This window comes from Papilio machaon, chromosome 16 (genome assembly GCF_912999745.1).
Source record: "Papilio machaon chromosome 16, ilPapMach1.1, whole genome shotgun sequence".
Taxonomy (NCBI): domain Eukaryota; kingdom Metazoa; phylum Arthropoda; class Insecta; order Lepidoptera; family Papilionidae; genus Papilio; species Papilio machaon.
Genome location: NC_060001.1, coordinates 6,252,161 through 6,277,532, shown reverse-complemented (window position 1 = coordinate 6,277,532; position 25,372 = coordinate 6,252,161). Strand labels below are relative to the sequence as shown.

At 33.5% G+C, this 25,372-nt stretch overlaps 2 protein-coding genes across 3 annotated transcripts; one reads left to right on the top strand and one right to left on the bottom strand.

Moving 5' to 3' along the window:
- Nucleotides 1–2,854: 2,854 nt before the first annotated feature.
- Nucleotides 2,855–4,466, top strand: LOC123721782 (pheromone-binding protein-like). Of its 2 annotated transcripts, none has more exons than XM_045681561.1 (3): nt 2,855–2,970; nt 3,327–3,513; nt 4,244–4,466. In XM_045681561.1, the coding sequence occupies exons 1-3, from the start codon at nt 2,911–2,913 to the stop codon at nt 4,405–4,407; spliced, it is 411 nt and encodes a 136-aa protein (XP_045537517.1). In that variant the 5' UTR covers nt 2,855–2,910; the 3' UTR covers nt 4,408–4,466. The 2 variants fall into 2 exon arrangements, with proteins under 2 accessions (XP_045537517.1, XP_045537518.1); XM_045681562.1 differs by having other exon boundaries at nt 2,875–2,970; nt 3,340–3,513.
- A 2,911-nt stretch (nt 4,467–7,377) lies between these two features.
- Nucleotides 7,378–24,877, bottom strand: LOC106716790 (cartilage oligomeric matrix protein). The gene is made up of 21 exons (XM_014510395.2): nt 24,776–24,877; nt 23,754–23,840; nt 16,231–16,401; nt 15,900–16,096; nt 15,481–15,784; nt 15,041–15,214; nt 13,991–14,107; nt 13,427–13,543; nt 13,170–13,289; nt 12,815–13,003; nt 12,430–12,665; nt 12,082–12,234; nt 11,509–11,715; nt 11,268–11,436; nt 10,324–10,501; nt 9,729–9,904; nt 9,214–9,319; nt 8,763–8,972; nt 8,213–8,396; nt 7,892–8,129; nt 7,378–7,609 (listed from the first exon to the last, which is right to left on the bottom strand). The coding sequence occupies exons 2-21, from the start codon at nt 23,833–23,835 to the stop codon at nt 7,524–7,526; spliced, it is 3,414 nt and encodes a 1,137-aa protein (XP_014365881.2). The 5' UTR covers nt 23,836–23,840; nt 24,776–24,877; the 3' UTR covers nt 7,378–7,523.
- Between the last annotated feature and the right edge of the window lie 495 nt (nt 24,878–25,372).

The following is a 25,372-nucleotide window of genomic DNA, read 5'->3' as shown; positions in this document are numbered from 1 at the left end:
TAGTCTATTAGAATAAAAATATTCGATCCCCGTCAGACCTCGCCCGCACCCTTACATCGCGCCCTTCAGTTGTTCTTCAAAACCTAGCGCGCCGACGTACCTTTTCTTACCTTGCTTTGGTGAATTTTATACATTATACGTCTTTATTCACTGACAAGGCCTTTCAATCATCCATGAGCCGATACAGTCCTCTATTGAACATAGTCCTACAACCGGCAAAAAATAGTTCACATAGACTTCGAGAAGACGGCCACAGCGTAAGACATTATTTATTAATCAGTTCCACATTCCCTTTTTTTCAAGGCATTTTAATTATCCAACAGCCAACACAGTACACTATTTAACAATATCGTTTTATTTAAACTTTGATTCTCATGAACATTATTAACTATATCTGCAAACTGTACCTCGATATTTCGATTTAATATCAAATTAAACTTTTTCTCATAATTTCGCTCCAACGTGCTTTTAATGCCTACATATTTAGTTGAAGTTCTTCTAGAATAAAATTGAAGTGCACTATCATACAGTTTTGCCCACTATATCTCATTTATTTATTCGTTTAAACAAAAAATAACCACTAAATCAAAACTGATAAGAGACACAGTGTTGATAAATCTATATATATAAAAGAAAGTCGTGTTAGTTACACTATTTATAACTTAAGATCGGTCTAACTGATTTAGTTGAAAATTGATGGGTCGCTTAGAACTAGGAGACGGACATAGGAACTTTTTTATCTTGTGTGCATTTTTTTATGCCGCGCGGACGGAGTCGCGGGTCAAAGCTAGTTAATCATAAAAATTAATTTCGTTCTACCTTTGATGTACAGAAAACATATTTTATTGTTACAGATTAAATAAGGCTCGGGCACAGATTATTTATACATTTGTAACGTGTTCCGTTTTAATTAAATTAGGATTAAATTGTTAGCGAAAAATCTTATTACGAAATTCAATTTCAAAAAGCTTTTTGAATATTTACTAAAGCGAATTCTTCGTAAATTGATGTTTGCCAATTCTCTTACAAATTATTTTGACGATAAGACAAATTACATTTGCATAACTTAAAATTGATTCAAAGCAAAGCTTGCTTTGGATTGGACGCTTTACATTATTGTCTTTTCAAGTCTTGAAGGTTTCTGAAATTCTACTTATTTATTCATCTTTGGAACATAATTTAAATAATCCTAAAATATATTTGGAAACTAAACGATTTAATACTAAATTTAATATCGAAATAAAATAATAATTGCCTTGAAGTATTTTCAATAAATTTAATTCGTTGTAAGGCTTATACGAATGAATTCTTTATTCAATTAAAATTGCCTCTCGAATTCTATATTTTATATTGTAGTTTAATTTTGTTTGTTTGTTTGGTAGTAGATTTATTTTTATAGTCTTTATTTAGTATAGGCTTGCAGAGCTTTTGTAATTTATTCACACAATCCATTGAACATGAAAGAGAATCAAGATAGTGCGTGCAACGTTTCATTACATGAAAGTGAAGAGATAATACAGTGAGAAGTAGAAATAGATAGCTTAGTTTATACAATTAATTTACCTCTTCTCTTTATAGTTTTAATTACTTTATTTAAAGTATAATATCGAGATATTTTCCTTATATTTTGTTGAAAACATCTTGGCGGCCTCCAATAGTAGAATTAAAAGGCATCGATTAAAAGATGTACTAAAAAACCACATCACCACTTGACAAGAAATGGGAACGTGAACAAACGTCACTTTCTTCATTATAAAAAAAATAAAGAAAACATTTTAAAGACCCTTTATCCTAGTTTTAAGTTTTCAGCATTTTCTTCGTGTAATAAATAAACGGGAATAGACGTATCCACGTGTCGTCTAGACTTTAATGAAAAAGGACAGGTGATGCTGCGCGAGCCCCATTAACGTTACACGTGTTCGCCTACGCCGCTCGTGTTCGGCTCTAGCTACTTAAGGTACATTTCCACTAAAACTGGGACTGGTAGATAAAATGAGATATTCTCTGTATCTTGCCCAAACAGTTTAAAAAAAATCAAATTCATTTAATTACTTTAGACGCGCCTTTTTTCTATGATTAAGTATGAATAGGCCTAACTTTGAAAACCTTTTCCATGACTCTATATTGCAATTTTACATTTTGTATGTTATCTCATTAAAATTTTAATTTCGCATAAAAATCTAAATTGAAACAATTTGTAGTTTTTGTGTCGAATTAATATTAAATTTTAACGTTTCGTACAACTTTAACTTAAAGAGCGAACTTGAAATTGGAATTCGTCCAAGAAATGATTTGCTTCGAGCACTTTTCGAACGATCGGAACGATTGGCTGACCTAGAATGTTAATAAATCTACGATTTAATAATTTTTACTACTATCCAATAAAAGATTTGATTTTTTTGTTCTGATGTTAAAAAATAGTGAGGCATCAAAACCAAATTATAAAGAAAACAAAGTTGTGAGAAAGGCAGAGAGAGGATAAATGTAAAAATTTATACCAAACTTAGACCAAATAATGGTTGACACTAAGATAATTGCTTAGACAAATTATATTCTAAGATAACAAGCATAATAAAATACTTAGGTATATTAAATTCCAACTGATGAGGTCGGGTTAAGAGAGATTAAAGGGCACGAACTTAAAAAAGAAATGTTTTTAATTTCAACCTAGCAACAACCTTCTGACAATTTTAATTTGACAGATGACTTATATTTGTAGGTTAGGAATTCTAAAACTATGAAAATGTTTTAATATTTGTCTCCAAGTAAAATGAAACACAATAAATATATTTCTAGTAATTACATTGTTAACGTTTTGAGTAATTGCAATAACTTATAATGAAGATAAATTTAATGTTATCTGTGATTCTAACGATCGTTTTCTTCGGGATACAAATATCCTCACATCCCATGATTATGCACAATATATTGGTACATTTCGTAAAACCTTTAAGCAGATGTCAACAAGAGGTAAAGCAATCTAAATTGTTGTAAACTTTACTATTAAAAAATAATTGATACTATCGGAATCAATTATTTTTTAATCTCGAATCATTTTTGCTCATCCGCGTTATTCCAAATACGTCGTCTATTGTTTAGAAGTCAATCAAATAATTTTGTAAATTGATATACCGTTTCATATAAAGTAATTGATGTAGCTATCAAATTGAACTCAAGCATTCAATGTTGATTTCGGAAGATAAAGAGTCCTTTAATGATCGTTCAGTTTAATTTTGAACACAATTTGGCCAAAACCAAATACTTATGACTAACGTATAATAGGTTTCTATTATAAATCAAAATTATAATGTACCAAAACTAACCAGATGGGTCTCCCAGACTCAATATACAATGACTTCTACAACTTCTGGTCGGAGGACTACGAGATAACCAACAACGCGACAGGATGCGCGTTCATCTGTATGGCGGCACGACTCAACCTCATCGTCAACGGACCCAATTCGCACATAAACGTGGACTCTTTCTTTCAATATAGCAGAAAACGTGGCGCCGGTATGTTCACGTCTTTATGTTTTCCCAAAGAAACCTTTATTTGTTATGTGTGACTTAACACTTTAATTGAGGTACATAAAGCTATATCAGGAAAGTGGTGACTAAGGCTAAAGTTTTTAATTCTTCAAATAATATTCTAACCTCATCTTGACTCTCGATGGCCAGCTGATAATCAAAGACGGGTTGTTAGTAAAAATATTTAATTTTTAATGAAAAACTGACAAGCGGTTTTTTGAGATATCTGTGCAGAATTGTGGTCACCTTAATACTTCTAAGTATTTTATATAACTATTACATTTAACTTACATATATAGGAACACTCACGTATATATATCCGGTGTCGGCACCGACTAGTTTCGAGCCCATCGGGGGCCCTTCATCAGGGTGAGTGGGACTGGTGACAGTGAACGACGGGCCGCTTCCCCGAAATAATACCAGTTCCACTCACCCTGATGAAGGGCCCCGATGGGCTTGAAACTAGTCGGTGCCGACACCGGATATATATACGTGAGTGTTTTAGCCGTTCCTATATAAGTTAATGATAATGTCTCACGAAAGTTTGAATATATTACATTTTACAAATTTCTTTCAACCGAACCCGCATGCTCGTAGTTTTGCTTACTAAGACAAACCGATTGACAACATCATCTATTGATATCACTGTTTTGGCGTTTTTCCACTAGATGGCGAAGTTTCCAATAGCTACTTTAGTTTACCTGTTTATTCGCAGACGATGAAACCACGAAACGACTCCTGCAAATTTTACGATATTGCGAGCATCTGAGCCAGGATGTGACGGATACCTGCATGCGAGTCATGCATTGCGCAAACTGCTTCAGGAAGGAAATACACGCGCTCAACTGGGCACCGCGAGTTGTGGAGACACCATTATGAAAAATGTTTTAGTACTTTTAATGAGTGTACTGGTCATAACGCCATACGTTTATGCTCTATATCAGATATCTAGATTGTGGTTATTATATATTTGTCGCGTTTTTCTGATACCAGTTTTTTTATGCCAGCAATAATGACAATCCAAATCCATAAATTAAGTACTGATAAAGACATGACAGAAATGGTTGCAAAAGCTTTATGATTTGAATCTAAGAATAATATTTGTCAAATGAAATGTTATGGAATATTCCAGATGAAAACGGAATCCGGAAGCGTTATAACAATCGTTAAATTTTAATCTGGCACTTTTTTTATTTTGACGACTTTATTAGTTTTTTTATTGTGCTGTTAAAAATCTAATACAAATTCATAACAAAGAAATATTACAAAATTATTAAATAAATTATTATTAAAGAAATAAATCTAAATGCACAAAAACAAATTATTTTCGTAAGTTCACAAATAGAATTTATTATTGCCGTAACAAGAGAGGATGATTTTTCTAATATTTTATTGTGAGTTCCGAGTTAATTCTAGAATAGTTCCGAATTTATTGCTTTTATAATAAAGCGGATATCCAACCGCTCCGGGGCTGTCAACATTGATTATAACTTGAAATTGTTTTCAATATAACCTAAAACAGTTTTCAATTTGAGTTGGAAGAGTATATTTGCTATACTTTTCAAAAGTATTCTTTTTTATCATCAATAAATAAACCAAATAACACCAATGAATTATAAATATTGTAATAAAATGTGTCTTAAGTAGGTATTCACTTAATTAAATTCTGTCTAGACGAAATTCTCAACCGACGTATCCATCTTGTGCAGACATGTTTGATACTTGGGAAGGACCAAATTTACTAAGCATTTTTATCAAAAATTCAGCAAGCGATATTTTCACTTTCTAATTCAACCGATAGCTGCAAATTTAACTTCCCTATACCTCAGAGTATTTATGTAATACACATTTTTCCATCTCTAATTGAAAAAATGTCGTAAATGGATTGTATATCGACGTAAGATGAGTGCATTTAATTTTCGCTGCGTAGTTTGCGAAACATGTTGTTCTAATAAACCAGAGATTCATATATTCTTTTACTACGTGCTACATTAGAGAAGCGTCGGAATAGAAACTGATAAATGACTGAAGATATGTACGAGAACAACCAATTGGCTTCATAAAAAAATTTCAAAATATGATTTATGGGTTTTTATTCCGACGTTCCCCATTTCTTCTGCAACTTTCTTCCGTGGTCCCTAAGAATCCACCTCGACCACTTTGTGAAACCGAACTAATTAAACAAAATTTAACAATCCTTGCACTTGAAGCTTGTCTAATAATTTGATTACAAAGTACATATATTAAATTTAAAAGAAAATTTCTCTCTATTATTTAATCAAAATAAAATAAATAAATTTAAAATAAAATGTCGAAATGTGATTACGTAAGTAACAACTATCTTAACACCATCCTTTCTGAAAAAGAGGAGTCTGAAATTTTGTTGAAATCCAATGCTAGTAATAATTCCTTCTAGAGCGGTAGGAATGGTCACATCGGGCACATCTTGGTCGTCTGTTGTATTTTCTTCGTAAAGTCCGTTCTGATCTGACAGTACGTTTCTCACAGATAAATAATCTACGATTTCTCTTCCTCCTGTGTACTTTAGGCGCTAGTTCAAATGAAATGGGTATAAAACCTTTGGCAAGTTTTGCTAATAAATCTTTAGCACTCGTTTTACATTTACGTAGTAAAATTTGACGACCCCTTATTAATTCCTTGGTTATTATTGAATTTACTTTACTCGTACTAGCGTGGATTGTAGATTCCTTTCTTTCAAGTGTTGCTTCAACATTACCTTCTGGTGCATCTAAGTTTTGATCAGTATTTTGTGTTTGAATAATTTGATCTTGTGGTACTAATATTTCATTATTCTCGTTAATTTGTTCAACTTGCATTTCTTGATCATTGTTGCTTTCTATGACCGCACTTTGTTCCATTTGATACGAATTTATTTAATATAATAGAATTTAATATAAAGCAATAAGTCACGAAAAAAAACATAAATACAACACGCGTCAAATATTGTAATTGTCATTACATGTCACTGTCATTTATGTATTTCTAATTTGAAATAGGAACATAGACAGTAATTGTTTTTTTTTTAATGGAACAGGACAAAAAAGTTGTCATTCCTTGGAAATGACAACTTTTGCTTTCGATTTAAACGCGCCTGTTGATTTTTTGACAGTTTATTCTATCTCTATTATTGGTTCTAATCCTCACCACATGTAGCAACCGCTACCGTCAGCTCCAATGTGGCGAAAATCAAAGAGGCACAAAATATCACGGTTTATAGCCTGTCTATGTATCAAGGTTGGATCTTCAGGGGGTATAAAAAATATATTCATAATCCCTTTTATTTTCTTTTTAAATTAAGAAACAAAAATACGTTTAAACACTAGTGTCTCATTTTAGGTCCTGTAGTTAGGTTTTAAAAATGCATAAATTGTTAAAAAAATATTTAATAATTTTAAAACTTGGAACTCATACAAAAGTTTACTTATTATTATTATTATTTATTTAGATATATACAGCGTTGAAGTTATAAAATACAAAACAATGTTTACTAATTTTTCGGACACTATAAAATGTATGGCACTTAATATGGTTGAAAATTTTAATTTAAAAATTAAGATATATTTTTCACTCGTTACAAAGTTCTATTTTCATATTTAAAGTATAAAAAAAATAAAAAAAAGCATTGATTATTTTGTTCTGAATAAAAAACACAAATACCTCAACAAAATAAACACATTGTTCAAATTTTAAACTGAAATCTACAAACGAACCATGAAAATTGGAAATTAAAAGAAACACTTAAAATTAAATTGAAATATATGAACACATACGAGTAAATAAAGACACCATTTTTACTAAAGTTAAATGAGAAATTAAAGCTGTGAAAAAATTCTTTAAGTAACCATAATAGTGACGAGTTTAGTTCAATATCTTAAAAATCGTATCATTTTAAAATAATATTTTTTCTTTTTAATAAAACTTTAAATTGATTTTCAAATGCATCTTTATCAAATAATTTCAATACTGTATCAGTATTAAGCGTAAATAAAATTATGGTCGACTTCCAATTTCTTCAGCAGTCGAGTCGGCAATTCGGAAACGATGTTCGAAGGAATTTTATCTAAAAATAACAAAAAAAAAATGCTACAATTTATATTGACACCAATCTAAAGCTATAATATGTCTATTCTTGAAATAATTACAAAGCTAAAATTAACAAAAAATCAATTTGGCGTGATAAAAGATTTCCTCCTAAACCTTATTCCATCACAATTTCTCCTACTCAAAAAAATTTCTCTCTCTCTTCTCTTAAATAATAAAAATTCTCTTAAATGTGCTATTTGTGTATAAATACCAAATGTGTAATCGTGTATATATGTAATTAGTGTAAATGTGTACTAACCATTACACCGATACACGAGATTGGACCAGATGATCATCTCCTGTGAGAAACAGAAGACGCCGAGGCGGCCACCCTTCAGCGTGAAGTCGTACACGTTGCCGGAGTCTGCCACCAGCCGGTTGTTCTCGTACACCTTGAGCCGGATGAGACCGATCTTCGGTCGGTGCAGTAGACGCCAGCGGTACGCGGTCTTCTCACGCCAACCTACATTGCGAGGATCTTTCCACAGAAGAGTCACCTGGATTTAAAGCAATTTTAATGTCAGAATTAAGTATTGATGAATATAGAAATTCGTAAAGATTTCTTGTTGTTTTATCTTACTTGATCAGGAGTAGACTCTGTATTCCAGAGCGCGTTCCTGAGCGTCTTTCCCGGACCGGTCTTGGAGTTGACCAGCTTGAGCTGTATACCTGGCTCGGCTACCGCACGGAATGGTGTCGTCTGCCAGTACGTCTGTGTGTTCTTCTTCCACATCACAACGTAGAAACGTTTGTTGTTCTGATATCTGTTATCATTTGATGCAAAAAGAAAATCATATCATCTCATCTTATGTATTGAAGTAAAGATATTAACTCAATTTATACGAAATCCTTTTAATGTTCAATTACATGCAAAGTCAAAAGAAATACGAGATTTCATAACTTGGTATGATAAAACTAAACTACTAATAGATCGTGGGTAAAGGTGTTATAGTAAAAAAAAAAAATTACAAAGAAAAATAATTAAAAAGGATTCAACGCCATACTTAATCAGTTTGTCCTAAGGGAAGTGCTTACTTTGAGATTTATTATGAAAAAACGATCCAAAAGGACTTAATTAAGACGCGGATTCTGAGTGCGGGAGTAAATACTTAAGTAAAGTCAAAACTCACCCAAATATAAATCCAACATAATCATCATCTATTTGGGTATCAACGAATAGTGTTCCCTCAAAGTCGACTCCACCGAAATTATCATAACCGACAGCTAGACCTGGGTCAGAATTGAGGGTCTGGAGGATCTCCGCACCATCATTAGCTATCACCCAGTTAGGATCCTGTTGTGATTCACCTTCTGGATCTAATCTGACTGTCATGTATTCTCTAAAATATATGTAAAAAATTTAAATAAGAAATAATTACACTAATTCACGTAAATGACTGTTGTAAAATTACCCAAGAAAACTAAATTTACATTTTTACACACAATTATTTTAACTCAGTTTTGTTTTCCTTTTCTATATCCATAAAAATAAAAAAGGATCCAAAAAATCTATTTTTACTATTTTAGTTACCAAATTTTTCATAATAATAACATCGATTGTTAATAAAATTTCACACATACCTAAAATCTGTGCGGAATATTTTGGAGTTGTTTGGACAATTATCTAAAGGGTTTGTAACATTGTCTCCGTCGAAATCATTGTTGCATACGTCACCGACACTGTCTCCTAAAAATATATTGTAATTGTTCAAAAAACATTTCATTTTTAGACGGAATTTGTATGATTTTATATAATTTCACACATTAGAAGTCTTATTTATAGACTTTTTGTTCCCATACAAATTGCAAATTGGATATCCAAAAGACTAGTTCTTAGTCAAGTCTCGTGATTTAAATACAGAAACATACTGAAATAGTGACAGTGACACAGAAAGACCATTTTATTTATTTTCACGGACGACTATCATTTAAGGGCAAGTAAGCCAATACACGTTCGCCTGAATAAATACTGACATGTTAATAATATTAAAGACAAGAGGAGAATCACGACAAAAATCGATATCGATATTATACATTTATCACAGCAGTGCTATTTCACAGATAAAAGTGTAATATTTTTGTTTTATGTTTTTTACCGTCACTATCCATTTGATTGGAGTTCGGCACAAGAGGACAGTTGTCCTCCAAGTTGGGTATACCATCACCGTCAATGTCATCATCACAAGCGTCACCCTTGCCGTCATTATCAACATCCAGTTGATCACTGTTGGCTAAGTTAGGACAATTGTCTAAACCATCTTGAACACCATCTCTGTAACGCAAGTGAAAAAAATATACTCTCTTCATTCTTGTATTGTACAATGATTGTTTCTTCAGACTAAATATATAGGTAAGAAACTGTAAAAGCAATTTCAATAAAACCATGACTACAATGTTAATCATAGTTTTCTTACTTATGAACGAACCATTATCAAAATATGGAACCAAAAAACAAAATTTCCCTTTAATTTTCCGTCCAAATACTACTACCAGCTGCCGGCCGCGACTCAGAATTAAAAAAAAACACTTACAAAGTAGCCTATGTGTTCTTTCAGACTATGTTCTACATCTGTGCCAAATTTCATTAAGATCCATTGATCCGTTCCGGAGATACCTTCAAATAAACATCCATCCTTCCATCCATCCATACATCTAAACATTCGCATTTATAATATTAGTAAAATAACTTACTGGTCACGATCAACATCACTGTCACACGCATCACCGACATTGTCTCTGTCGGCGTCATCCTGTGCGGGGTTACGGACACGAGGACAGTTGTCACACGCGTCACCAATGTAGTCACCGTCCATGTCCTCCTGACCCGGATTGTGGACACGGGGACAGTTGTCATCCTCGTTCACAATACCTTGGAAAATTTATGTCAAAGAACTTAAGAAAAAATACAAAATAAAATAAAAATTAGGTAACAAGATTGAATGGATACCAAAAAAAATGCTATATGTTTAAATCTAAGCTTATATATTTATCAAGTAACGCTTTTAAATTAATTTTTGTCACTAAGAAGAATAACTTTTTGCATTCATTTTGGTCATTATTTGAATTAAAAAAATTGTTTCTTCACTAAATCTTATATTAGATATTTATAAAATAAAGCTCTAAAGGTGGATATAGACTAGAGCATTTACTTGTAACAACGATTTGTTTACGATGAACACCTTGGTGTTCCCGCTGCTCGTTTGCCCCCTTCTCTTATAAAAAAAAAAAAAAACAACAAGCCGCTCTATGTATGTTCTAGTGTATCACACTTTCACGAACCAGACGTGCTTTGGAAACTATGCTTTTACCCATATTATACCATTCGTAAAAACGTTACATTAAATAGAAATGCTTGAGAAAATGCTCCAGTGTATATTCACCTTAACCGAAGGTTTCTAAGACCAAAATTATTTTTTAAAACATATTGTTATTTCTGTTTTGTCAAAGATAATGACAGGGATGACGATATGTTTTACAGAGATTTTGATCTCAGAAACCTACAGTTAGAAAATAAAACAATCTTAGATCCGCATCTCATAGTAATCATGAAAAAAAGCATTGTTTCTCGTCTAACTGCCACAGTGACTACCAAGTTCTGGTAAAATTAGACTGAGTGGTAAGTCTTGATGTCTTACCATCATTGTCCATATCAGTATCGCAGAGGTCACCAATGCCATCGCGATCTGCGTCTTCTTGTCCAGGATTGTACCGTCGTGGACAGTTGTCACACGCGTCACCTCTCTTGTCACTTCGGTCTTCATCTCTATCTAATTGATCCGGATTTGATACAAGGGGACAGTTATCCTGGAAGATTAAGAGATAAAATTAATAAAACCCAATAATCAGTATTATATTTGTAGTTATAAGTTTATTTACCGGAATATTAGGTATGCCGTCACCATCAGCGTCCGCGTCACAGGAATCACCAATGCCGTCACCGTCCGCGTCCTCTTGTCCGGAGTTAGAGACTTCCGGACAGTTGTCAGCCTTGCAGTGCAACTCGTTGCACGGCAGCTTGTGGTCCGGATACCCGTCGATATCTCTGTCCGGTCCACACACGGTTCCGTTGCCCGCCCAACCAGTCTGGAATTAATAGATTTGCAGCTTCTTAGCTAATTTGTTCCTTCATATACTAAGATTTACTTTTACATCTTAAGATTTTACTTTTATCCCACTGACTTAGGACTGTAATGGTTGTCGCGTAGGTTTTGTATTAAATATAACAATTCCATTGTAGCCTAAACGACTAAATCTTGTTTTTCATACAGTAAATCGGGTTTTTGGAAGGTTACAATTAGTGTTTTTCACGTAACATTTAAGTTTTAATGTATTTGTTTCAAGATAGAGATTATTTATGTGGAAAGACCAACTACAGATAATGATGACGATGAATAAGTTAGTGCTGCATTCTGGACTGTAGTTCAAGTTACTGTATACATTGGTACTCACCGCACAAACGCACTCTTGCCCGTACCCACAGACGGCATTGAACCGGCGACAGCGCGCGGGGTCACAGCGCTGCACCAGCGAGCCCGGCTCCAAGCAAGGCCGCGAGGTGTTCACGTAATAGTTACCCCCACATGGCACACATGTATATGAACCCTGTAGTACATAAAGTATAACAACTAATGCAGATTTATCGCTTATGGACGTCACCGGTCTCGGTTCTTCTAATTTTCTATCACACAACTCACTGTTGGTCTATCATCTCATAAAAGACTGCCTTAAAAGTAGCCCAGCTTAGCATAAAGTATCATTAGTACTTATAGCAGCTACAGACTAATAGTTGATACTCACCGGTGTATTAACACATAATCGTCCTCTAGGACAACTGGTACGTCCATCCTCACACTCATCAATATCTATGCAGCGCTCCCGACGGCGCTCGTCCCCCGCGCCGCGCCACCCCGCACTGCCCGCGTACCCCGGGGGACATGGCCCACACGTGAACCCGCCCTCCTCATTGCGACAGGACACCAGCTCGTCACAAGGACGGATCAGGTCACATTCGTCGATATCCACGCACGAGTAACCTAGTTTTTGACAAAGTTTCAATATCAACACGAGAGATAACAGCTGAAAAACCTTAAAACTGGTAATGACTGGTCCTTAAACTTAGAAGAATATGTTTATGAAAATCAAAGTAAATTCCTTTTTAAGGTAAGCTACAATTATTTCGTACCACTCCATTGGAAGCCTTTAGGGCACTCCTGGCACTGGTAGTATGGACTGGTCGATATCGGCGTGCACTTCCTCTCCCTGCAAGGCTTTCTTGCGTCACAAATGTGCTGACATCTCTGCCCGTCACCCATGTAGCCTTCAGGACAAGAGCCACAACGAGGTCCTGATGATGTCTCTTGACATTCCACACCTGATAATAATATAAGTAATTGCATTAAATATTGTAATTGTAGTAAAAAAAATAGGTGAAGAAAAACTCAATAACATCATGGTCAAATTGTAGCCTAAGATTTTGATCTGAGTTTTCCTATAAAAATATTGTCAAGTTTGTAATTTCTTATATTTTTTTCTCCTACCCTGATAACAAGAGATGTGATGACACGAGAGCCTCTGACAGTCTTCGCCGTTACCATGGAAACCAGCTGGACAGGGTCCACAGCGGTAGCCTCCTCCCGGTAAATCTTGACAGGCTACACCTTGAACAAGAGAACACATAAAGTTAATTGAACCAAAATTGTTGGTTGCATTACAACTTTTTTTTATTTGAATTATTAAAGTAATTTTTAAACCAAAGCGTAATTAATTAACACTGAAGTCAAAACTAGTTACTTACGACCACCGAAGCACGGGTTAGAACTGCAAGACGAACGACAAGTGATACCATCACTACTCTGACCTGACGGACATCTCTCACAGCGATATCCTTGCTCTGTGTCTACACAATACTCGCCTGTAATAAATGAAGTTATAGAAAGTGGCTTAAAAGAAGAAATGTAATGATTTCAAATTCTAACATCCGTAATTCTTAAGTACACTTTATAAAGACCACCAATGTATCTTTGAATTGATAGACAGTGAAATTTCATAGACCTATTTGTTCTTTTGTACCTTTAATCAGACATTAGACATTTCAGAATCATTTCACTGTTAAATATCAACTTTTTCCACGGAGTTTTTTTTTAATCACACTCATGAACACTTTCCTTTAACTTTTTGTAACACTGGCAAAGTATTAAAAAAACTAAATACTTAGTAATATTTCTTTTAACCATTCCAACTAAACTCGAAGCTTGTCCTGTGGTTATTATAATATTCAAATGTTAATATTCAAGGTAGCCTACGACCACTTAATCAGATGACTGCACCCTTCACACTATTGGTGGTTCGTAAATCTTACCTTGTGAGCAAGGTCTTCTGTTACAAAGTATTGGTCTGCAGCGTCTACCGTCACCTTCCATGTTACGGGGGCAGGAGCCGCATTGGACACCACTCGCCGTGTTACGACATTCCACACCTAGTCAATTGTTCAAGTCATACATTTTATATTAATCCTGACCTTATTTAGATATTTGTTGGGTACGTTTAAGATCATTTTATGATATCAGATAGTATTAAGTATATTTCTAATTGTTCACTAAAAGACAAATCCTTAAACGTCATGATTTTATAAAAGTTTGATAAAGCCTAAATTAACGAAATTTATTTACTAATATTATCTCCGGAACGGTTCAACGGATCTTGATGAAATTTGGCACAGATGTAGAGCATAGTCTAGAAGAACACATAGACTACTTATTATATTATTTTTTTATACTTTGCAGACGGAGTCGCGGGCGACAGGTAGTCAAAAATTATTTAGAAGTGAAATAAACAAAACCTAGTTAAAGAAATAGAAAGTATTGAATCGACTATAGTTGTTATTTTACCTGATCCATTTTGCCAAGATTAATCAAGCAACTCAAAGTTCAATAATTCTGCGTAGGCGGAACTCAAAACTAAGTACAACGTAGGCAGCGAACTGCGCCAATAAAGGAATGTGGTTATTGAAATAAAACGCGTTCAATGTTTACGAAGTATTTAATTAAAACCCACACATTCGATAAATACATATTGTTGCTTGATTTACCTTCACATGAACGATATCCAATCCAAACTCTAAACCATAGACGAACTGCAAATTATGCTAAATCTAATATATTTTAAAATATTTCTGGTAAAACACTTGTTTTTTTTTCATATAACTAACGTTATAATAGCTAGCCTTATTTTACAATATCTCTTCAATTTATCATAAAGTTTTCACAAAATAGCCGAAAAACGGAATTTGGCATTTTAGAGTTGGGTCGTAACTAAAAAATACTGAATTAAACTGAGCTGAATTTGAAGTAAAATAAATTATTAGAAGCTAATATAATACAGATTGAGAATTAAAGAAATGTTCAATAACCAGGGTAACATGAGGAGCCGGTGCATCTTTCAACGGGTGGTGGTGCTGGCACTCGGTTGCAGCATGCACGCAGTTGATTCCTCAAACTGTCAATATTACCCTTCTGATCACCCAATTCTCTACGAAGCATTTCAATGGTTTGTCTGAGAAGATTTAGCTGACGAATCAATTCATCTGTAATAATATACAAAGCATTAAGTGATTACAATAAAACTAATTTTAATACTGGAAACTTATATAATTGACATGTCATGACATGAACTACGCAAATAGATCTAGACAGAGAGGTACAAGATGTGATGATTAAAAAGTGACGAATAGATAGATCTGGATGACGAAGACCTGGTGCCCAAACCCACGTATAGTTGGATGATCAAAAATGTATCCCATAAATTGATAAAGACAAGTCAAAAAAACTTTAAAAACTTATTTATTCATACCGTCGCATGATTCTATATCCAACGATGGAATATCTCCTCTTTGTGTAGTCACTTGTGGTGGTTGTGGAAGTATCCCATTTGGATCTATATAATTCGTTCTGTAATCATCTCCTTGCATTTGTTCTTCTTCTCTTTTCCACCTAGCATCTTTGGCAATGTATTCTTTAACATCTTCTACGTCGGATTTATCAGAAGACATTAGTGTTGGTGGTTTCAGTGGACTTTCATGAGTTTCACAACTTAAAGCATCTAAAGCTGCATGTTCATTGCCGTATACTTCGATTGGTATACTTTCTTCGTGATACTGGAATAAATGTTTTCAAACAGTCTAATAATAATATTGAGCTAGTTAATATTAAGGGTGTTTAAAGGAATAGAACACCAATCGTTACTGGGAAAGAGCTACGATGATAACTCACCAGTTTTAACTTTTGTTTAGAGAACAGCTGTAGAAGATCGTGCTGTCCTGGCATGTCATGCCAGTGGAGGGATTTACAACCAGCATATAGTTTGACTCTATCTAAAGCTGCTACAAGTATTAGCTTTTCATGAGCATGAGTCCCGAGACCCCAGGATACTCCCTTCAGGTTGCTGCCGGTCAGACTCTCAAGAGATACTGAAAATATGCATGCATTTAGATAAGCTATAGCACATAAAAATATATAAAAAACAAAATACTCGACTGACTCTATGATACTCAGGGATCGAATACAGTAGTTTCTAAACCAACTAAACTATAATTATACTTACTTTTGTTTGTCTTGTGATTATAGTACAATGATATGGCGTCATCATCGGAAGCCATGGCTCGGAACAACACTTCACGCCTGTTGCCCTTCCCCTGCGGGCCTTTGATCAATATAGCGACCTCTCCTCCCTCCCGTGCTGAACCTGCAGCCGCTATCACATCGTTTGTCGCTTCTGGAATTAAAACAACATATTAAACATGACACATTATAAATGTGATGTCTGAAAATGAAATTCTTGCACGGAAAAGATCAAAAAAGTCTTAAATTGATGATGTAGAAAATTGTTAGACGCAAGTCTCTCAGTCATTCTATCAAACTATTTTCGTCATAATCGTTTCGCCAATCTTATCTCATTTTAAAATATGTAGTTAAAAGTTTCTAAAATAGTGTACCACCTTTCTTACAGTGACCACCATTACCGCCTATCTCGAAAATTGTCATGAATTTTTTTTTTCATCGACAAAGTTTGTATGAAATTTGACTTTGTACTTTACGCTCATAAATCTAATGCAAATTTTGTAGATGACGGTACGCACAATTTTTCGCAAATTTTCTGACTAGTTTACTCTGTTTCTATTAAACAGCGTAGATTTGGTTTATAGCAATATTGAAATGCATACTTAAATTAATAAATCATACCTAGGTAACGTCGAACAAATGTGTTCTAAAAAAAGATTATATTTTTTCGTGAATCGTGAATCCGCGAAGAAGAAATTGCTACTAATGTCAATGGGGCAGCAAGATAACGAACATTGGATAAAATTCATGAATTGTGGCTGGTGATAAGAGGACTTCGACCTACTGAACTGTAGCTTTACTGATACGTATAAATGTATTGCAAGATCTTATTTCGTAAATAGTTGCACGAAACTATATAAGCTTAACGAGTAAAAAAATAGAATTTAAACAATTGAAATATAATAACTATTCGTCTATTTTATCCGCAGACACGTATTTATATAATCTGCCGTAGTATAAAATACGATGATCCGAAAGATTTCCTAACGTAAATTATATCTTACTAACATTATAAATGCGAAAGTTTAGATGGATGGATGTATGTTTGTTTGAAGGTATCTCCAGAACAGCTCAACGGATCTCGCTGAAATTTGGCATAGATGTAGAACATAGGCTACTATTTTTTTTAATAACGCACGGACGGAATCGCAGTCGACAGCTAGTTCTTTATAAACTGAAATTTACTAGCAAACACTATTTAAAATTAAACGATAATAGATTCTATAAAAATAATCTCCGTATCGTTGAATCTTCAATAATGGATTCGATTGTCCTGTCTATAAATTTAAAAAGCAAATAAAACCTGTCTGCACAAGTAACTGTAGAACTGTGTAGCCCAGTTATGGATAAAGGGCCGCTACTATCTACTTTTTTTTTACAAGACTACTTGCAGTTAGTGACCAGACATACGAGTACCAGAGCTATGTACGTTATCCAACACGTTTGATTCCAAGAACTAAGAAAGCGTGATCGACAGCTAGAATTTTTCACATGTGTTTACATCGTGAAGACGATTTATACTTTTTATATTATCCTATTCAACTTAAAGCTCTTATGACATGAAAAATCTTTTCGTATAAAGTACTTAAAAAAAGGTGCGTCAATAGCGCAATCGTTAAGGGCTTGATCGACCCGGACCGTAATCTAAAACATCCAGGTTCAATCCATATATCCATATATCATATGACAATGTATATGTATAATGTTATATGTAAATTTATCCAATTTTCTTAGTGAAAAAAAACATCTAATACACCTGTATGTATCAGCGATGTTTGAACACATTTTCAGGTTATATCATGTTTTCCTTTACTGTAAGAAGGTTGGATAAATGTACATATGAAAATCGAAAAACACATTGCCATGTGACAGGAATCGAACCTGGATAGTACTGTATAATTCCGTGGGACTTCACAATCAACCAACCCGCACTAGTCCAGCGCGGTTGGCGATGGCCTAGTCACCCCAACTTGGGTAAGTTCTGAGCCTTACTGTGTGGATGTACAATGAGCTAACGACGAATAAAAAATAGTTCGTCCAATAACGACACTTTACTCTCAGAGTAAATAATTCTTAACTGACATTCCGGTATATAGGAAAACTTTAACTTAGCCAGTGAAGGTATATTGGTAAACTTTATAGCTTTATTCAAAGTAAATTATAATAATAGTTAACTTCAAAGTTTTTCAAAGTTTTGGACGAAAATGATGCGAGTTTTACCTATAACTCAAAAACAGTTTTATTAAACTCTAACTTTAATTAGAAAGAATCCATAAAAATTCTAACTTCTCTTCTACTTTCTAAATCTTGAGTAAACTTATAGCAATATTAATTAATTGAAGAGAATTACAAGTACAATGAAAAAAAAACTCCAGCATAATGATGAACTTAAAGGTAGAAATTTTTCTACGACTTTTGTTGTTAAAACGAGCTATAAAGAATATATCATAGGAATAAGTTAAATAGTAAATGTATACTATAATTATTACCTAGTAAAGAAGCATACAAATTATTGTCAAATACGGGAATCGATCCATGCCGGTATATTATAAAAATTGACGCTGACGCAACAAGGGCACTGACTTGCCCAACACCCAACCCTTCTGATGTTATTCTCGACTTGGATGACACAAGCATAAGTTTGAGTCACGTGCCACTTTTTTTATTTCATTGCCGGATGTTTCGATGTTTGCAATATAAATGCATATACGTAAATTTATCCTCGACCAAGTAAGATTTAATCTAATATAAGGTTACAAAGCTTTTAAAGATTCTGTTTTATACATTTTAATGTAGACAAATTAAAATTAACTAGCATGTGAAATGTCTTTATAGTTGCTATCTAAAAACTAATTCGTACCTCGTTTAAAACATATTGTTATCTGTTTTGTCAAAGATAATGACAGGGATGTTTTATACAGAGATTTTGGTCTCAGAAACCAACGATAAGAGCAGTAGATCTAGCAGCAGTAGTGTTGAAACCTCCTTGTCTTCTCATTTATAAAGGCGTGAAGCGCAGATGGAATTCCGTTTATCACAAAAGTTATTAAACTAAGGAGGCGATTGCTTGTCTCTTGTTTATTAACCACACTCAGAATGAAGCATCTAATAAAAGAGACCTTTAGTGTAGATTTGGTAATCGTCACTCAGAATCTGAGTGCAGTAAGAGCAGTAAATTCTCATGCGTCGGTATAGCGGTAAATAAATGGTGGAATCGAGACAGTGATGTAAGTGAGGAACGTAACTGTCAAGGGATAAAAACCCGCCCCCGCCTTGTAGGGCCTTCCTGGATGCGACGGGACCCTGACCTCAATACCCATCCTATGATAAAAGCAGCTTTTACATTAATATTGAGTGATAGAAAAACCATAGTCACGGGCGATAGCTGGTGTCCAATACAATAAAAACTGAAAGTATTTATCATTATTCCTAGCATAACTATTATCAAAGCTAAAATAAATACTTATTACATTTTTATTTGCCAAGACGGTAACAAGAGTACTTTTTGTCCGTCGTATTAATTCAGGCTATAAATCATACTAATATTACAAATGCGAATGTTCAAATACATGGATGGATGGATGTCTGTTTGAAGGTACCTCCGGAACGGCTCAACGGATCTTGATGAAATTTGGCACAGATGTAGAACATAGTCTGGAAGAACACATAGGCTACTTACATTTTAAAATTAAAATTAATTCCGCGCGGATGGAGTCGCGGGCGACAGCTAGTATACTATAGTTATAAGGGCGTATTTAAATTATTATCTGAATATTATGTGTGTCAACTTCTAAGTGACACGATAGTCAATTAGGAAAATGTAATCAACTCACAAACGAAATTATAACATTGTTGGTATTGACAAAAACCTGGTTACAACCCACACCATCGGACGTATAATTCCGTGGGACTTGCTTTACCTAATACAGTAACATGGTAACGCCAATAAATAATTCTAGGCTTGGACGCTTACTTGTCCTTAAAGGGTATTTATTAAAGTAAATCATTTGTTCCGTGGTAAGTTTCTCTGTGAATAATTATGGTAGGTAGAGTAATCTGAAGATGTTACTTTGAAACAATATGCTTTCTATAATTTTCTGTAATGAAGTCGTTTATGCATTTGACGTGTTAATTCAACTTGAAAATCTAATTATCAGATTCAATAGTAGGAATTAGCGTGCATTAGTGTTTTGCGCTTGAAGGAACGTTTGTCTGAGACCTAGTGTAGTGAGGTAATGTGATGACGTCACGGCTTGTTCATTGAACGCTGGTCGCAAAACCTTGCCCACGCTAATTCCATTCAAGCTGTTACGTTGATTGTTGCATAATCTTAATATAGACCATATAACTTTACCATAGGACGTAAAATATGGTCTTTGGGAATGATAATTAGACAAGAAATATTACTCAAAAAACTATTTGTCAGAACCTAATTTAAAAAAAAACAGGACTATCTGACAAGCACTTGTTTTCGAATAAAAACGAGTCATCGAAATCGGTCCACCAGGAGCAAAGATCTGAGGTTACAAACACAAAAAAATACAGGAGAATTCACAACCTCCTCTTTAGAGTCGAATAAAAAATGAAGACAACATTATTATTGAGTTCAGAATAATAGTTACAAGCATATTTCACTGAAGAAGTTACATGCATTAAACATTATGCCATATGTCCATGACCTAAGCACATTTTCTGAGAACCTCTATTAAATGAGAATAAATGCGATTCGTTTAATCTTCGTAACGCAGAGTCCCGGGTGTGATGCGTGGGCGCAGGACAATGAGCGGTCGAGTGAGGTAACCGATTCAACCATAATCTATTTTAGACTGATATAACTGGCCACATAAAAAACATTATCTTAAAAGGTTTTAACCACAAAGAACATTGAACTTTTTTAAACTGGTAACCTTTAAATAACTACTTAGTAAAAAGGCCAAAACTTAGCTCATATAACGCATCGAGATGCTCGAAGTCTACTCAAGTTAGAGGTCTAGGCCATAGTCAACCATGCTGGTGTTGGTTGACATCAAATCATCAATTTCTTCGTTGATAATATTTAGGTTATATTACGTAGTTTTACTTCGAAATTCGACAATAAAAAAAATACGGTGTAAAACTTCGATCCAGTCCGATAAAGCGCTTAACACCTGCGTTAGTGCCGTTTTCACTACGTTCAAAATTGGTTACTTACACAAGGAAGAATTACAAATAAAAAACTTAGATTGTATAAAAATGCATTTTAAAAATTCCCACCTAGCATTGTACCATAAGCAAATAAACACGTTATAAATTAAAACAGCATCGAAATAGAGTAAATAATTCAACAGACACGAAACATCTTTAATAGCCATTAGGAACGGTTTAGAAATATTAAGTTCACACATGTAATTAGCTATCATAAATCAAGTGGCACATCAAATTGGATAAGATAATTGATAAAACAGAACATGATAGAATTAGAAACAGATGTTTTTTATAATAATGTCTTTTGAATTTCGCTTACAGCGAAGCGGTTTTTTATAGTAACTGTGTACTTATTGTTAATACATGTGGTCTACCAATTTAGAGAATTATGTGGAACTTAATGCAAGGCCTCCTTATTTGGAAGCTACTACCAAATTATGCTTACGATAACCTTTTAAGTAAACAAATCAGTTTATCAATAACTTAAATGAACTGATTACAGTAATTATTTAATTTTTAGACGTGGTTGAATTTCATTTCTAGCAATTGCAACAAGAATCAAAATCGTTTATTTATATTTAAAAAAAAGATTTAAACTTTAATCTAGGTCACGCTTCGTTAAGACAGAATATAAACTTTCGGAATTTAATTTAACTGTAACTACTCCCAAAACATTCATACGAATACATATGGTTATCTCTCTCATTTTCTGAACAAAAGTGAAGAACAAATATGTTTTCGTTTAAATGTTCCAATGGAAACTTACGGTCCGCGGTAACGTCCAAAACAACAATAACATAATCATAACAGCCCCAGCTTTCCTTGTAAGTTCAATGCTTACGTGTATACGTAGTTATAAAGAAGGGCTTACGCAAACAAGTTGGCCGAATATGGCCAACATATGGCCCGTGACCTACTGACTTTATACACTAACAGCTAATCGTACATTCAAGTAACCACTATCGGTTACAAATTACAAACGATATCCGAGCATGTCTTTTAAGAATTTCTTTGATAAAACGAAAAGGCATGATTATAAAGATTACAGTTACTTGGCCTAACTGGTCATTCTTTATTTCAGCATAAACTTATACCTCTAAATAAAGCTTAAAAGAGAGTCATTTTAGAAGGCCTTCGGAGGCCCTTTTTTGTTGCGAATGAGCTTAAAAACTCATTGTAGAAATTCTTTCAATAAGAGAAAACACTTCCTTTAAGGTTATTTTCTACCACCTTTACCAGGATGCCGACTAATATTACACGTGACACGATTGAAAAATGGCACGCACTAGTTCAGTGAGTGTCTGATCATTCCAGTTTTGAAGAGGACGAAATACAGACGGTAGCAACTTATATGTATCTTTCTATAGCTTACTACTATGTAATAAGTATATAACTTTTGCATACTACGCTAACACATGTCTAAACAAAGCGGAACAAACAGATTACAGCTCGTCGTGGCAAGGTTAAATCTGTCGTTTTGCGCGTAGACAGACGTAAATAACAAGCCAAAGATATAGAAAGCTTAGAAGCTCTCAAACACGTTATTGTACGTGTGTGTCAATTATATTAAACATAATAGACCATACACCTCGCTCAGTGTCATTTCATGAATACTAAAAACCGTCTCTTTAAATCTATACTAAGGGATGTCCTTATTACGGCAGTCAATTTAATTTCATTAATTATTAAAAAATGCTACAGAAAAAGTATCGAAGTTAACAAAGAATTTAAATTGTACTGCTTTCATATGTATTGCGGTATTGTTTGAAAATAACAAAATTCAGTCTTAAATTTTTTTATAAAAATAGTCAACGTTGATTACGCATAATTTAAACAGTTAATTTGTACTATGAACATAAGTTAACGCTAATAGTTTTATTATTACAACAGCTGTAACTTTGAATGTAGACATTTTATTTCACTGCCATAAAGATACGGGTTCGTGTCAAATGTCTTAAAATAAAAGTACTATTCCTGTTATACTTAGGGTGCTGTAGCCACATTAGAAATAGAATGTCTAAGTGTATACCTATATATAAGGACTTATTATTAAATTAAATAAATCACCTGCTAAATATGATACCTTCTTCAAATATTTACGACAAAAACCATATAACATGTTAAAGAGATAAATAGAAAAAGCTGCTGAAATTAATATTCAATATTTTGAGATCGACCCGAAAATTAATTTTTTATAAAACGAAGTTATTAATCGCCATCTAAACAGTAGATCATGTTTTCAATTGATATTGTGATTTTTTTGATCGGTTAAAGAAACAAATAGGTATATATAAACAAAAGTTGAGATCAAATATTATTTACCTTCGTCAAACGTGAGCGCTCTGGAAGCCGCTACCACAGCAAGGAGTAAGACAAAACGGCCACATATGGCTGTTGAAGCCATATTGCCTGCGAAACGGAAATTGCACATGTAATACAAACTATACTACCAGACAATTACCGGGATTTAAACCCATACTGAAATACATACGAGTTTTTTGTACTTACTATCGAAAAGTATGAGTTAATAGTCCCTAATCTCGAAGGGAAGCGCTTAGTTTAAAAACTACACTAAGGAACAGTTTAAGTAACAATTTAAGTGGTGGTAAGTTCCTTCTAGTTACGAATACATTTTTATTTAGAAGAAAAATATCCAACTTATTGTAAAATGTAAGTAAGACTTTTAAAAGTGGACTATCTAGTTTTCATTGTTTATATTATTCATACGTGACTAATAAAGTTAGGATATATTCTTAGAATAGATAATTTAATAATTATGACCTCATAATATAACTTCTTTATTCAAGGAAAATACAAGTGGACAATGAAACCTTTTGTATGTTATGAGCGAAATCCTTAAAAATCTGTTTTAACCATTTTATAAGGAAGATCGCAGATTCTTAACAGGCGGTGTTAACTTTTACGTAATTTGGTTTTATATTTAATTGTTAAGTTTATCTATGACCAGTAGTATTTAAAGTTCAAACATTTTTAATAATTTACTTCGGTTAGCAATAATCAAATCAAAGTTACAAGTATAACGTCAAACTGCGTTGAACTTTTAATGGTTTTTAATAAATAATGATAACCTTTAAGAGATTAAAGATAACTCTTTGGAAGTATTTACGTGTAATTAACTTAAATTTGCATGCACAAAACAAATCAGTTAAAATTTCTCACATAATACGTAAAGGTAACTGTAATACGTAAAAGTTTCTTTTGCTATATTACAATAAATAACTAAATACTGTACATGCTACAATATTATATTTATCGTTTTACTTGAGTTTCTTTTTTCTAATTTTCTGTTTAAAGAAATACACTGTTAAAATAATGTATATTACCGTTTAAATTATTATCCCAACACTAAATTTCCCGCGTAAAATACGACCAACAATGAAACGGCGCGTGCGCGAACTGCGCGCTTTCGCAACTGACTGAAATGATAATTTGGTTTTGGATTCAAACTGAACTCCTCTTATACTTGACTATGTTTCTTGTGCTATAAACTTATTTGAATTTATCACAGTTTTTTATTTATTTATTTTATTACACTTTAAGTACTAAATTATTTTTTGGGACTTGTAGATCTGAATTTCATTTTAGCAATTACGTAGGGTAGTATAGTAAACACTATGACGAGTATTGCATATTTTTGGGAACTATTATCTCATATTGTTCTTAATTTATGAATATTGGTAGTTCGTCCCATTTACCGAATCGTAAATAAAAACTGAAACTGTGAATAATAAAGCTAATGAAACCCTGTGAATTTTAAAGTTATTTTATCACTTATTTCATATCCTTAAAAACTTGAGATGATTTTTTTTTAGTTTAACAATCCGAGACGAGTTTAAATCAATAAACATCGTTTATGTTTTGGCCAAAGTGAATGTGAAAGGTACTCGTCAAATGGATTCGTCCAAAAAATCGATACTGAT